Source organism: Chlorocebus sabaeus, chromosome 11 (assembly GCF_047675955.1).
Source record: "Chlorocebus sabaeus isolate Y175 chromosome 11, mChlSab1.0.hap1, whole genome shotgun sequence".
Lineage (NCBI taxonomy): Eukaryota > Metazoa > Chordata > Mammalia > Primates > Cercopithecidae > Chlorocebus > Chlorocebus sabaeus.
In genome coordinates, this window is record NC_132914.1 from 27,383,478 (window position 1) to 27,398,840 (window position 15,363).

The 15,363-nt window shown below is 37.5% G+C and overlaps 1 protein-coding gene across 3 annotated transcripts in view; it reads right to left on the reverse strand.

The window, feature by feature from the left end:
- Positions 1-15,363, reverse strand: part of ITPR2 (inositol 1,4,5-trisphosphate receptor type 2) — a 485,309-nt gene that overhangs the window by 271,547 nt on the left and 198,399 nt on the right. For all 3 annotated transcript variants that reach the window (XM_007967992.3, XM_073020570.1, XM_007967993.3), the window contains exon 26: positions 14,324-14,497. In XM_007967992.3, coding sequence (XP_007966183.2) covers positions 14,324-14,497 — 174 coding nt within the window. The remainder of the gene's footprint in view (positions 1-14,323; positions 14,498-15,363) is intronic.

Consider the following 15,363-nt stretch of genomic DNA (forward strand, 5'->3'; position numbering starts at 1 on the left):
AGAAACTGCAAAAGCTAGAAATATAATTACATTTCCTTTTTCTGATCACAAAGGTGAAGGCTGGATTTTTAAAAGGCCATTTCATTTTTTTCTGTAAGAGAAGAAATACTAAAACATACACACAAACACACACACACTTGTACCATAAACCAGGATTAAGATATTACCAGCTCTAAAGATTGACAAAGCTCTTTAGTTAGAAAAGAGATATTTTTGATACATGTCAACTTTAAAGAAAACTGTTACAAAGGCAGGCGAAGCTTTGGTAGATATCCTTTAGCCTGTTTTTCTAGCAATAATCTGAAGAAAAAGCAACTGTCTTGTTTTAACAAAAGTAATCTTAGGTAAAATGTACTACATGACAAAAAGTTATGCTCTTTAGTTCAGCCCAGGTGAAGATATATACAATGCTAAACTCTGTATGTGTGGGAATTATGAAAAATAGTGATTTTGATTTAAAACTGCTAGCAGTCAACAAAAGGCAGCAACATTGGAAAATTCAATAAACAACCCCTTTTAATTTCAGAAAATAATTCAATTTAATTAAATTGAACAAAAACCCATGGAACATCTGGATGATTCCAAAGCAGTGATCAAGGTAATTTAAGAAATATGTAAACTATATAACTACAATTAGGTTTTGTTTTCTAATTCTGATGCCAAAATGGTCTAAATAAAGGTGCTGCAAAAGTTTTCCTTCTGAAAGAGCTGAAATTGGCTGTATTCTTTATGTCTTATACAATGCTTTACATTCTATAAACTTTAGCCCTACATCACTGGTCTAATCTACAAAACCTTGAATTTATTCTAATGACAAAATATTAGAAAAGTGCAAAATGTAGAAGTATGACTTATGCAGCATCCCAGAGCTGAATGGGTCCAGAAAAAAGAAAAAAGTGTGACACTTAGAACAGTGTCAGGGTCGTAGCACATCTCCAAATGATCCTTTTGACAATAGTGATGAAAACTAAATACAGTGCTCCAAACGTCCTTGCACTTTATTGTAACTGCTTCCTATCATCTGGAGAACTTAGATGTATTCCCCCTAACAGAATATGGGAAACAGCTTAGTTCAGTGATTTTAGAGGTAGTTATATTTTTAATTGCATAGTATATACCATAACATAAAACAGTAGGTTCAAAAACAAGAGAGCAAGAAGAGTCTAGAAATTGGGTGGGCATCAGGGTTCTAGGCAGAGACACAAAGAGTGAATATTGGTTCTGAAGATAGTTTCTTTCTTTTTTTTTTCCATCAAGTAAGGAAATTTTTATATCAATAGTAAAAAATGATATAAGAAAGTAATATTATGTGAACTATATGGTAAACTAAATTTTAGCACTGGGTAGGTCTGATGACTCATGCCTATAACCCCCATACTTTGGGAGGCCAAGGTGGGAGGAATGCTTGAAGCCAAGAGTTTGAGGTTAGCCTGGGCCACACAGAAAGACTCTGTCTCTATAAAAAATAAAAAATAAAAAAAACATTTATTAGTTGGGCATGGTGGACTCACCTATAGCCCTAGCTATTCAGGAAACTGAGGCAGGAGGACCATTTGGGCCAAGAGTTTGAGGCTGTAGTGAGCTATGATTGTGCTAATCACTCCAGCCTGGGCAACAGAGTGAGACCCATCTCAATAAATAAGTAAATACTGGCACTAATTAATGGGAATCCAGCTCCTTAATTTAACCAAGGGCAATCATGCTTTTAAAAATAGAATTTTCCAAATCCTACAATGTAGAGCTGCCTACATCTGCAGCTGCATGATTAAAATAGCTTGGTGCATGCCTTCTATTTATCCCTATCCCACTGAAGTTTAAGGAGGTCCATCCTCAGTGAAGTTGCCAAGTCAGCAAGACTGCAAGGCCTTCCGCTCACTATCTGTACTGGTAGCCTTCTCTGGTGTAACCACTCTTTAAACTAGTCAGTGACACCATAAACCACCCACCCTCCCCTCAACTTCAGGTGCCAAATGCTGTCCTCCTTCTATCCTCATCTCCCTTCAAAACATACAAAAACAATTTTTTAATAACGAGTCTTTTGTATTTGATTCGCCACTCAGATTATAGATTATAATGTAGTTGAAGCTGTTCAGAATAAATACTGCCTCTTTCAGATAACTGAATGATAACCCTCTATGGGATAAGGAGGTATTTTTTTCTCCCCCGCCCCCCATCTAATGATAACATCATGTACTAGTCATTTAGGAAGATATCACCCTAGATCTACTTCTATGACCTTAACTGGAAAGCTACTTTAGACCATCCTGGTATCATGGTTGTCAGATTCTGCTTCCCTGGGAAGCACCTAAGGCTGCTTGAAGGCTTGATTCAAAATCCACAATGGACAGAAGAGGCTGTGACCAGCATTACTTGCAGATAACTTCCTTCCAGATGTTTCCTCAAGTCAGAGGCAAAGCTCTACCCTTCTAGAGAATACATACATATTCATAACTTTACCCCAAACCTTTTTCCCTTTCGCTCCATAATAAGACAAAATAATGGCATTTTTCTGACTCATTTGAGGTCATTTTAGTTAGTATTTGATAATGTTTAAGCTGATGTTCTAGAACACAACCCAAATCTCCTTTACAATCTGCATCTCTGATAAATAAGCTAACAAAAAAAGTTCGTGCCACTGGGGAACTTTGCTTAGACAGGTATTAGGAAAAACTGGAAACGTTTAATATAACTAGTAACCGCTTTCATAAGAACACATCAGGAACCTAGTGAGGAGCGCCTCTCCCCTTCCTCTCCACCATCTGGGAAGTGAGGTGCGCCTCCGCCCCGCCGCCCCACCGTCTGGGAAGTGAGGAGCCCCTCCGCCCGGCCGCCCCACCGTCTGGGAAGTGAGGTGCGCCTCCGCCCGGCCGCCCCCACCGTCTGTGAAGTGAGGTGCGCCTCCGCCCGGCCGCCCCACCGTCTGGGAAGTGAGGAGCCCCTCCGCCCGGCCGCCCCACCGTCTGGGAAGTGAGGTGCGCCTCCGCCCGGCCGCCCCCACCGTCTGTGAAGTGAGGTGCGCCTCCGCCCGGCCGCCCCCACCGTCTGTGAAGTGAGGTACGCCTCCGCCCGGCCGCCCCCACCGTCTGGGAAGTGAGGTGCGCCTCCGCCCTGCCGCTGTGCAACCCTCCAAGTGTGAAGTGGTAGCCTTGTGTGTGATCTTTCCGCGCTCCCCAAGTTTGCATTTTTGACATTAAAGTTTACTTTTAAATTAAAAAAAAAAAAAAGCACAGCAGGAACCTATTATCATACAGCAATATGTCCCAGAATTTTTCTGATGTAACTCCAGGGATGGCTAAAAACTCACCAGTATTATATAAAATGTAGAAAGCGTGGGCAACCTTTTGATCAACAGAATGGCATACAAAGCACTGTACAGGAAGTGAAAACAGCAACATAATAGAACCCTTAGAGACTGACTTTGATACTGATACATTGTATGAAGGAAGCTTCCCTCGTCACAATAGGGTTATAGCTCACCCAGTCGGACATGGTTGTGAGAAGGGGGGTGTATATATGAAATGTGTGAGGGGGAGGAATCAGCACTGCCTTTTACACTCACTTGTTCCGCAAGAAATGATTACAGAAATGTTGTTGCCTGATCTAAAAACAAATGTATGCTTTGATTTGAATGAATCAGCCACTATTATTTCCTTGTTAGCCACTTGCTGAAAAACAAAAACCATGAGAACATAGAATCTTCACTAACAACTTGTAGTGAATTAAGAACAAGTGGAGGCCAGGTGCAGGGGCTCACACCTGTAATCCCAGCACTTTGGGAGGCTAAAGCAGGTGGCTTGCTTGAGCTCAAGAGTTCAAGATCAGCCTGAGCAATATGGTGAAACCCCATCCCTACAAAAAATACAAAAATTAGCCAGCCGTGGTGGTGCACACATACGGTCCCAGCTACTCAGGAAGCTAGGAGAGGACTGCTGGAGCCTAGGAAGTCAAGGCTGCAGTGAGCTGTGATCACACCAGTGCACTCCAGCCTGAGACAGAGCAGGACCCTGTCTAAAAAAAAGAACAAATGGGAAAGTTTAAAAAAAAGTAAGATAGTAACTTATTTATAGCATGAAGGGAAATAGTAAGCTTATGCCAAAACAGTATCAATTTAAATGTGGTTAGAAAACGAGAAGGGAAAAATTCTCATAAAAAAGATCTAATAACCAAGTAATTGAAATAACACATTCTGGAAGTATAATTGTTACATTTAAGAATTTATATTATAACCAAATAGGATGAGAATGTGTAAAGCAAGCATTTTAGTATAAACCGAAAGTTATTTTTCACATGACTGTCCTGTGAAGGGGCTTGTTAATTGAAACTCATCTGTCACCATCACCTTCAGTGGAATTAGCTCAGACATACGTATGGGAATATGTATAGTGATATAAACAAATAAATAAATTATACAATTAGGTTGGAGGCAAAAATAGAAACTGGAGACAAGAAAACAGATTCCATAAAAGGAAAATTCAGGAAAGCACTGTCCAAAACTAATGAATAAAAGCTCTTCATGAAATTACCATAGTGTCCCTGACTGATCAGGTCAAGCTGCAAGATTCTGTCTAGAACACATGGACTGCTCCTGTCCCAGGACATCGGGGTTAGACATTCTACCAGACTGTGTCAAAAGGCAGCTAATCAATCACAAGTTTAGCTGAAGACACAAGTTTATGTAGAACTATTTTCCCACTGCAGAGAATCTCATACCAACACTTGGAAAAGGAGAAGCTTCTTAATATATATCCTGCTAGGGGGATTTGCAACTTTGCTTGCTTCATCAAAGGAAAAAAGATCAGAAGTGGCAGGCAAAGAATGGAATACAGTTTTTGCTTTTAAAAAGTAATGAGGTGTGGAGGTAATAGAAAAACCATCAGATAGGGAAGGTGTGCTCAGGGAGAATGAGTGAAAAATCAATGGAGAAGAGGAAAGAGAGGGGAGGGAGGGAAAGCAGGAATTAATTCACAATTAATAAAGTAATATAATTAATAAATAATAAGATACATCTGCAAACTATAAATCAAACTCCTATGAGGAACATCAATACTAAAAAAGTCAAGTAAAAAACTCAGTGAAATATAAACAATCAAGAGCTTTTCTGATAGGCCTTGTAAGTAGGTACGTTTAAAATAATTACAGAAATACTGAGGAATAGCATCCCTCATGCCTGGTGGGCACCTCTGTGGTTGCCATGTGCCATGCAATAGTGTTGAGGATGATGTCACAGCATCACTCAGCATGGATAAGGAAGGATAGCCTTTTCAGGGAAAGGACAGGCTACAAGTCAGGCAACAGCAAGAGAAGAGAAGGCACAGGTCCCCCCTCCTCCCATCTCCCCACACAGGAGTGCTGGGTGCCCTGCTGGATAGTGTGGGTCTAGATTTCCAAGCAACCACTCCCCCAATGCCACAGTAACTACCTATGGGGCAAGTTGGAGCGTAACCTTCTCAATAAAGGGACACGGAAACTGTTCCAGTACCAGGCAGTGCCTGTTGTTGACAGGAATCTTTTGAACACTAGCCTGTGGCCCATAGAAATTGAACTGTCCCTGCTGAGGGGCAGAAGCCACAGGTCCTAGGAGAAGCCAAAATCAGTACACGGTCCCTTGGAAGAGAGGCACTCCTCATTCTGCAAAAACAGTCCCAGCCACCTCGTTGTCCAGACAACCCAGAGTGAGCCCCTAGGGACATTTTTTAGTTAATTCTGCTCCTTACATCACACATCCATTAAAAGAACAAAAATAATTACGACGTAAAAACAGACAGATATGAATCTAGAATAGATGAATATGAAAAAGAACCAATTAAATAACCTGAAAATGAACTATATAGTCCTTGAAGTAAAAACTAGATAGATAGTTTAAACATGAGACTTTACATCAGTGAGAGTCTAAGTCAAATTTTTTAAAAGGGCCACTGCACTCTAGCTGGGTGACAGAGCAAGACCCATCTCTAAAAAACAGTAAAGAAAAAGAAGCTGGCAACCATATATAAGTGAGTAGATAGATATAGAGATAAATATAGGTATACACATAAATATAGAAGCAAAATCACTGTAAGAAAAATTAACAATCAAAATAAACAACATGAGGAGGAACTTTCCTTTGAAGCACTGCAATGCCCATGTGACCTGCTTCTCAACCCTAAATAAAGCGGTGGATGAACGTAAAGGGTAATCCTGACTTAACCTACTCGGGTATGGTTTCCTGAGTTAATCTCTCCTTCCTATATTTAGAAGTCAATGCATATTTGAAAGTGATGAATTAGTAATTGCTCCTAATGCTACTGATATTGTCAACTTGTTATATTTTAGCCTTTAAGCTTTCAGAAATGATGGTACAGTCTTTTAACGCTGGGGATGATCAGTTTAATAAAGGGAAAAACTATACTATACAATAGACAATAAAGCTCCTAGGCTCTAGGGACGCAGTGGGCTTAATAGACGACCAAATCCATCCCCTTCTCCTTATTTATAAGAGATCAAGTATGGTAATGGTATAATTTTGGATTATAAACTGAGATTTGTTAGGATTAGTAGACAGACCATCAATTCATATTTATTGTCAACAGCGTATACCAAATACAAAACACTTTTTTTCCCTCATACTTTTATGTTATGGAGATATTTTTTATTCTCAAAATGAATAATCACATTAAAGTTATCTGGTCTTCTGATATCTAAGCAGGCACAAAGTTAGACCATTATGAGCTGTTTCAGAACAATGCTGATGGTGCTGTGTTTACAGCCTTTGTAAGATTTACTAAACAACAAAGGAGTATTGTTTGTATTGGCCTGCTAGCGTGTGTGCTGCCTGCTACTGGCTGTTTCCATTGATACTGTGATATATTTCATCCTGTTTACAATACATTGCCACTATCTTTGGCTGCTGGGTTATTGCATAATACAGATTATTTGGCTGTATGTAAATTAGTAACTTCATAGTTTCTCACTTTTGTTCCCCTTATATTAATCCATTATATAGATACCATTCTCCTGGCTTCCCAATCCACCTATTTGCATACATTTCTACTGCTACCTCACTACTGCACGCTTTCAGAAGCTCCCACCTGAATTTGTACAAGAGCCAGCCTCTTGTTCTTCTGAAGCATTCTGGATTCTGTCAGACTAAATTTTCCAAAATAGTATGCCCACCTCCCTACCCAGGAATCTTCACAGGCTCCTTGTTTCCAGCCATTGCAAATACAAATCACTTATTCTTGAACTTTACTTCTCTTATGATTCTTGAATACTTTAGCTAACTCCTCCCAATCCTTCAGAATAGGCCTATGTGCAGAATCTGGAGTGGGGCATTCTTCCAGTCATCAGGCCACGCTGGTCTCTCCTTTTTCTGTACCACATAGTTCAGTATTTAATCAACTACTTTGTCACCCCGTTTTTTGGGTGTTCATGAAGTGTGTTCATTCTCTGAGGGCAAATGGAATATGAGATTTGAGTCCAGATACCAAACTTTAAGAACGGAAAGGAGAAATTCAAGTGTGCACAAAGGCAAGTGAGCATGAAAGCAATGGGACTGAAATGTACACTTTACACAGCATTTCTGGGCCCATAGAAAACAAAGGACAACTCCCAGAGACCCCACCCTCCATCTTCTAAGGGAAAAATGTAATCCGAAACTGGATCAGAGAGCTCCAAGCAACAAGGGCACAAGATAAGTTTCCCTGAAGGCAAATGACAATACTAGATCTGCAACCCAAAGACTAAGTAAACTCTGAGCAAGTGTCTAGTTTGGCGAGCTAAACCCAAGACTCCTGCCTTAAAACAGGTATACAGGAAGGGAGTAATGTGGTCTCAGGCTAGCAGCGCCCCCTGCCAATAGGCAAAGGCAATCACAAATAATCTAAGGAGGAAAACATACCCTATGTCAGCCCCAGGACTAATGTCAAAAGATAGGCGCTCAAAACCTGCACCCAAATGTTTGTGGCAGCTTTATTCATAATTGCCAAAATCTGGAAGCAACCAAGATGTCCTTCAATAGGTGAATGGATAAACAGTACAAGGGACTATTATTCAGCAATAACAAAAAATGAGCCATTAAACTGCAAAAGGACATGGAACAACTTAAACACATACTGCTAAGTAAAAGAAATCAGTCTGGAAAAAGCTACATAATGTATAATTCCAATTATATGAAATTCTGGAAATGGCAAAACTACATAAATTATTTTAAACAATCAGTGGTTTCCAGGGACTCAGGGGTCCATAGGGAGTGACAAATAGGTGAAGCACAGAGAATTTTTAGGGCAATGAAGCTATTCTGTTGGACACTGCAATGGTGGATACATGACATTATGCATTTGTCAAAACCCATAACTAAACAACACAAAGAATGAACCTTCATAAATAATGAATTTTAGTTTAAAAATACAGTGTCAATATTGGCTTATCAATTATAATGAATGTATCACACTTATCCTACATGTTAACAATCAGAGAAAAAGAAAGAGGAAAAGAGGGACTATATGGGAACTCTGTGCTTTCTGTGTAATTTTTCTCTAAACCTAAAACTGCTCTAAAAATGAAGTCAATTTGAAAAAAGATATGAGCACATAATCAAACATGATCAAAAATATAATGAAACACAACATGAGTGAGAATCACAAGAAAATCTCAAGTACATCGGATCTCAGAGTTATTACATACAGACCCTAAAAGAGTCATAGGGAATCACAAAAAAATAGAAAACAACAAAGCATGATCAAAAATGACCAAATATATTTGAAAAAAATCAAATTTCAGGTTTAAAAAAATGAAATTTCAAGTATGAAAAAGATAGAGTGGCTGAAGTTTAAAAGTAAATTGGTAGAGAAAACTGAAAGAAGACAGACCTGAAGAGAGACTCAGATGAGTCTAAAGAAATTATCCGTATGCCACACAAAGTCATAGGTAGAGAAAATATAAAAAGGAAATGAACAGATATGTACTGTATAATAATATGTTCACTAATAAAGTTTAACAAGCACCTAACTGGAGTTTCAAAGTTAAATCACCACTATTTAAACAGAGCAAACTTCTCAACAGCAGCAATGAAAGCCAGAAGACATGGAATAAAATAATCAGAAGTGAGGGGAAATAATTCACAGTTGATAAACCTTTTTGTTCTGCAGTAAAAATATAATAATTTCAAATTTACAGGCATCTAATGACATAATCTCACACCACATGGAGTAAAAATTAATAGAAATGCAAGGGGAAATTGATAAGCCTACCATTGTAGTGGGAAATGTCAACAAATCTCTCACTTATTGATATGTCAAGAAAATAAAAATAATATTCAATATATTATTTAAACATAATTAATAAGCTTGATTTGCCAGTCATCTATTAAGAATCCTACACCCATTCACATTCTTCTCAAGCCACACTGGACACTTACAAAATCTGGATGTACAATGGATCGGAAAGCAAATCTCAGTGAATTTTGGAGAAATGATATCATAATAACTAAATTATCTTGTCACAAGTTAATTAAGAATTCAATTAACAAAAAAGGTAAAATTTGCCTATGCATGTAGAAATTTAAAAACTTACTTCCAAGTAATTCTAAGACAAAGAACTCCCAATGGAAAAATTTTTAATATCTAATATTGAAAAATAAAAAATATCATTTGTCAAAACTCAGGGAATGCAGCTCCTTTGAAGGAAATTATACTACCAATTTTTTTGTAAATCAAAAAGTCTGTCAACATAAAACGATAGAGTATAGTAGGATAAGTATAATAAAATAGCAAACAAATCCAGAATCTCAACCAACCCCAAAACAGACTATGTTTAAAACATGAGTAAAATTCAGATGACCTTGAACGACATGAATTTGAACTGTGCAGATCCACTTACACACAGATTTTCTTTTACCTCTGTCCCCCTCGAGACAGCAGGACCAACCCTCCCTCTTCCTCCTCCTCCTGAGCCTACTCAGCATGAAGATGATGAGGATGAAGACCTTTATGATGATCCATTTCCAGTTAATAGACAGCAAATATATTTTCTCTTCCTCATGATTTTCTTAACATTTTCTTTTCTCTAGCTTATTTTATTGTAAAAATACACTACATAATTCACACAACACAGAAAATATATGTTAATTGACTGTCTGTGTTATCAGTAAGGCTTCCAGTCAACAGTAGGCTATTAGTACTTAAGTTCTGATGGAGTCAGAAGCTATAAACAAATTTTCAACTGTGCGGGAAGTTGGCACCCCTAACCATCCCCCAAACACTGTTCAAGGGTAAACTGTACATAAAACTCCAGAAAGATTGAGCTGGATAGAGCTAGAGAAAAGAAGAGAGCCATAGCAAAACATATAAAGAATGAAAAAGGGGTACAAAGCTATGAATACAGTAGAAACGTAAAAGATAGCAAAAGAATATGAACAAATTTATGCCAATAAATTTGAAGATTTCAATATATGGCTAGAAAAATCCACAACAAATTAACTCAAAGTAGAAAATTTGAATGAATTTATAATCATTAAAAAATTGAATCAGTAGTCAAAATGTTCCCACAATGTAAATATCATGCCCAGACAGTTTTGCAGACAGGTTTTACCAAACATTTATGAACAGATCATTCTAATGTTACACACAAAAAAAGAAATAGTCTATAGCTCATGGGACTAGTGTAACCTCAATACTACCGCTTGATAGGAACAGTAAAAGGGAGAGAGTGAGGGAGGGAGGGAAGGAAGGAAGGAAGGAAGGAAGGAAGGAAGGAAGGAAGGAAGGAGGGAGGGAGGGAGGGAGGGAGGGAGGGAGGGAGGGAGGGAGGGAGGGAGGGAAGGAAGGAAGGAAGGAAGGAAGGAAGGAAGGAGGGAGGGAGGGAGGGAGGGAGGGAGGGAGGGAGGGAGGGAAGGAAGGAAGGAAGGAAGGAAGGAAGGAAGGAAGGAAGGAGGGAGGGAGGGAGGGAGGGAGGGAGGGAGGGAGGGAAGAAAGGAAGGAAGGAAGGAAGGAAGGAAGGAAGGAAGGAAGGAAGGAAGGAAGGAAGGAAGGAAGGAAGGAAGGAAGGAAGGAAGGAAAAATTACAGGCTAATGTCACTGGCAACACAGATGTAAAATTCTACACAAAGTATTAGCAAACAGAATCTAGCAATGTAAAAACAAATCACCAAGATATTTTAAACCTAGAATGCAAAGTTACTATGGTAGAAGCTCTATTTAAGATTTATGTCATTTAGGTGAACTGATTAAATAAAAAATAACATAATCTTAATAGATGCATAAATTACATTTAATTAAAGTCAATAACCGTTTGTAGTTTTTAAAAAGTAAACTAGGAAAAGAATGTGCTCCTCCATAAAGGGTATCTATAAAAGAATGTACAGTAAACATTATGCTCAATAGTGAAATATTAGAACCATTCCCTTTAAAATCAGAAATAAGACAGGGATGCCATTACCACTTCTGTTTTACCTTGTACTAGAAAATCCTATGAACACAATAAAGCAAGAAAAAAATAAATAAAAGATCATGTTCAACTTTGAACTTATAGCATTACCTGACTTGAAGTGAGTATTTTTAACCTTATTAATAGGTACACATGAATTGGTAGGAATTAACTATTTGCCTGTATAGAATTTAGCTTTATCTAAACAGGAAGAGGAAGTAAAATGGCAAATAAACATAAAAAAACTCAACCTCATAACTAATTCAGCAAAATGAAAATCACAACGGAGATAATATATCAAGTGCACTCAATGATCAAAAGTGGGAAAGTGAGAAAAACACCCATGATAAGGATGGGGAGTAGGAGAACGCTCGTACACTAGTGGAGGGAAAACAACTGGCATTGTCTGGTAGAGGGGAACATACTGCATGTGTTACTCCTATGTAGATATCCCGAAAAATCTCCTGAACATGTGCACCAGGTGACATACAACAGCTTTCACAGCGGCACTGCTTTTAGTAGCAAATTTTCTTTTAAAACACCCAAACCAGAAAGAGCCCAAATGTCCATCCACAGCTAACTGGATAAACATGTGCATAAATGTAATAATATATATTAGAGAAAATGAATGAGTTGCAGTTATACATCAACAGGGATAAACAATGAAAACATGTACAAAATAGGTTAAATAAATATTCTTCATATATTTCTTATGTTTTAGAAATACAGACACATGATAAAACTACTAAGCAAGGAAATTGTTAAAATAAATTCACGACAGTGGTTTCCTCTGTTATATAGGGAGGGACCACATCAACTTCTTCCTAGCAATACTCTATTCTTTAAGCTGTACCTTAATATCAACAGAATATGCTACCTCAGGTGGTACTGAATTTCCAGCCACAGAAGTTTGCTTTGTTTGAAGAAATAATGTCACTCAGGTGAGACATTTAGAGATAGAGAACACATATATCACATAGGGAATTGGAGGTGATTATCCCTACAAGGATCTTGTAACTCTAAAATTTCATAATTCCATATCCACCATAGTAAACAACACAGTGTGATACATGTAAAAACAAATAATAATTACAACAAACACTGACTGACTGCTAATGTTGAAAAACACTGCTGGTTGCTAACCAACATTCTTTCTTATTCTTCTCTGCTAGAAGAATCCAATTTTGTTCAGCCATCTAGCCTTCTCCCATGTAACTCAAGGTGGTGTATCCTAGCTTGAGGGACATCTTTTACTTAATCTAAACTAATCCTGTACTCCACTGGTATAGAGTTTTAACATCTGGCCCTGTTCTGGCCAAAGAGACATGAAATAAGGTGAGGGATGTCTAAGAAATGTTTCCTTGCCCCTAAACAGGAGACCCACAAATAGATATTCTTTCTTGATGTTGTCGTGCACAGATGTGACATCTAGAACGCTACTGCCATGATGTCGTCAGGAGAAAGACTGGCTTCAAAACTAAGCCAATTGATCCATGATGACAACACTGAGGCAAGGAATTAAAGCTGGAGTCTTACTTCTTGACTTGTTGGTAAGTAATATGTCATCTTATCATATATATTTTCATGTTGTTCATATTTTCCCACTGAAGCCATATTAACTGACACACTTACCACGTGCATAGGATTTCCTCATTTAATCTTTACAGCAATTCCAGGAGCAAACTACCATGATGATATCCATTTGATAGTCAATAAAAATAAAATTTAGAGAATGAAAATAAGTTGCTCAAAGTCACACATATACCAAGAGGCAAATTCTGGGGTGTCTGATTTCAAAACCCATGCTAATAACCTACACATTGTCCTTTCTATGATGCATATTATTACCTGGCATTCAGCAAGCATTCCCACCCCTGAGGGTCCCTCTGTGTCACAGAGCTGGTTTCTCAAATTCCCCTGCAGCTGAAGTTCTAAATTCAATTCAGCTTCTGCCAATAAGATAAACTCATGTGGAACTTAAAAACCAAAAGGGAAATAAAGGGCATCTACTTGTGGCTGTAAGGGCTGCAAAGGAAATCCCAGTAGACATGAATGTGCAATGAAGCCCACGTTCCAGTAGCTTGTCACAAACTTCCAAAGCATTTCAGAAGCATTTTGATTACTCTAATTATCTCTTGCTCTGTTTTCACTTTTCACTTCACAATATTTTGGGTACTCCAACAAACACAAAAGCTAAGGCAGGTAAACCCATCAAAAGGGTTTATATGCCTGCAGATTAAAAAACAACTATATAAAACACCAGACAGTCATTTACAAAACTTTTTGTATTAACAGTTATGATATTGGTACTAGTCTGCTTTATCTAAGCATGACTACTAAAGCAGTATTTAACATTTTTTAAGCGATCATATGTACTTAGTGAAATGTGAAAACAGCAACTAACTAACACACTAAAAAAGCCAATACAACAGAAGACGACAGTCACCCTTTAGACTTTTGGTATTTTCATACAGGCTGTAAAGCATATTGGTCTTCTATTTAGATATTTTTATATACTATATAAGGATATGCATAATGATAGGAATTAATTACTGGCTGGCAAAAAAATGGCCACAGTGAAAGGGTCCACAAAAATTCACCTCTCCCCACAGGTCTCAGAGTCCACTCCTTTTTTCTCCTTCTACTCCTTCCTATTTTCCTGATTGCTGGATTATAGAATTTACAGTGGAAATGACAGAGTGAAACACTAGATAGATGAAGTAAGAAGTGGTAGAAATTGACAAGAGCTAAGCAAAGTACCAGTTTATGGAGTTAACTGACAACCTGGCAAATGAAAATTTTGTGCTCTGTTGCTCAAAACAGAATTTTTCTTTATGAACAATTTTGATTGTAGAGCATGTAGTCACACATCTGACTTAAAAGATATCATTTGGAGTATTTCAAAATAGATCTTGAAACGAACCTCAATTGGCTCTTCACCACCTTTCACTTGACTTTCCCCTATTTCTCCGTTCTCATAGTTGCTGCTCTTCTCAACCCATAGCTCAGACTTCTCCACTGTCAGTCGAAGCTGGTCTAGATCTGCCTTGATTTGCTTGTAGTTATCTACATCTTGATTAGACACCAGTAATTGTACCTAAAACAGAACAATTTCAATCTCTTAGTTGAAGTTCACTATTTCTAGAACATTTATGAATATTTTAGATGTATATTGACTATGAAAACCTACCTGGAAGTAAGTGTGAACTTTTAACCAGTATTTTCACATATTAGAATTTTTTAAGTGAGCCCTAGCAAAACTTTTCAAAGTGATTTAATATTAAAAGACACCCTAACTTTATTTTCACTGCTGAAGTTAATTTTTCTGAGACTCTATCTGTTTGAGAAGAGACAGAAATAAAAATAAGTGGGAGAAAATATCAATAGACACAATCTAAACCTCATCATACAAGTTTTTATTTTCTTATAATTTTCATGTATTATATGACATATACATATATGTATTAATATAGAACTACCCTTTTATTTCATATTCTTTTAACATATTCCTGTAAAACTGCCTAAATGATCAATACCCTATTATGTTAAATAAATAGTGAAACATATGTAAGCACTTAAGTATTACTAATTAATAATCTCAAGATTGATGTCTTATTCAAAGACCACAGAGAAAAAGATTAGATCCATACCAGTTCCTTTCTTTTGGATTTATGCAGTTTTCAATCACAAAATTATTATTTCAGGGCTATTGGTGCTCTTACCCAAATTCATAAGTAAAATTTAAGGATAAAATAATAGCAGTGGTAACAAAATTCCTCACGTTATTATCTCCCAATGCCTTCCCAAATCTTGGTGCCTTTCATTTGTTTTAAAGATATTAACTAAAAAATCACTTGTGGGGAATGCCTTCTAAATAGATCACGTCCTGGCATAGACAAGGCCATGTCTCTGTTTAAAAATAGAAAGTATCTCCAGGAAAATCCACACAGTGTCATTACCTCT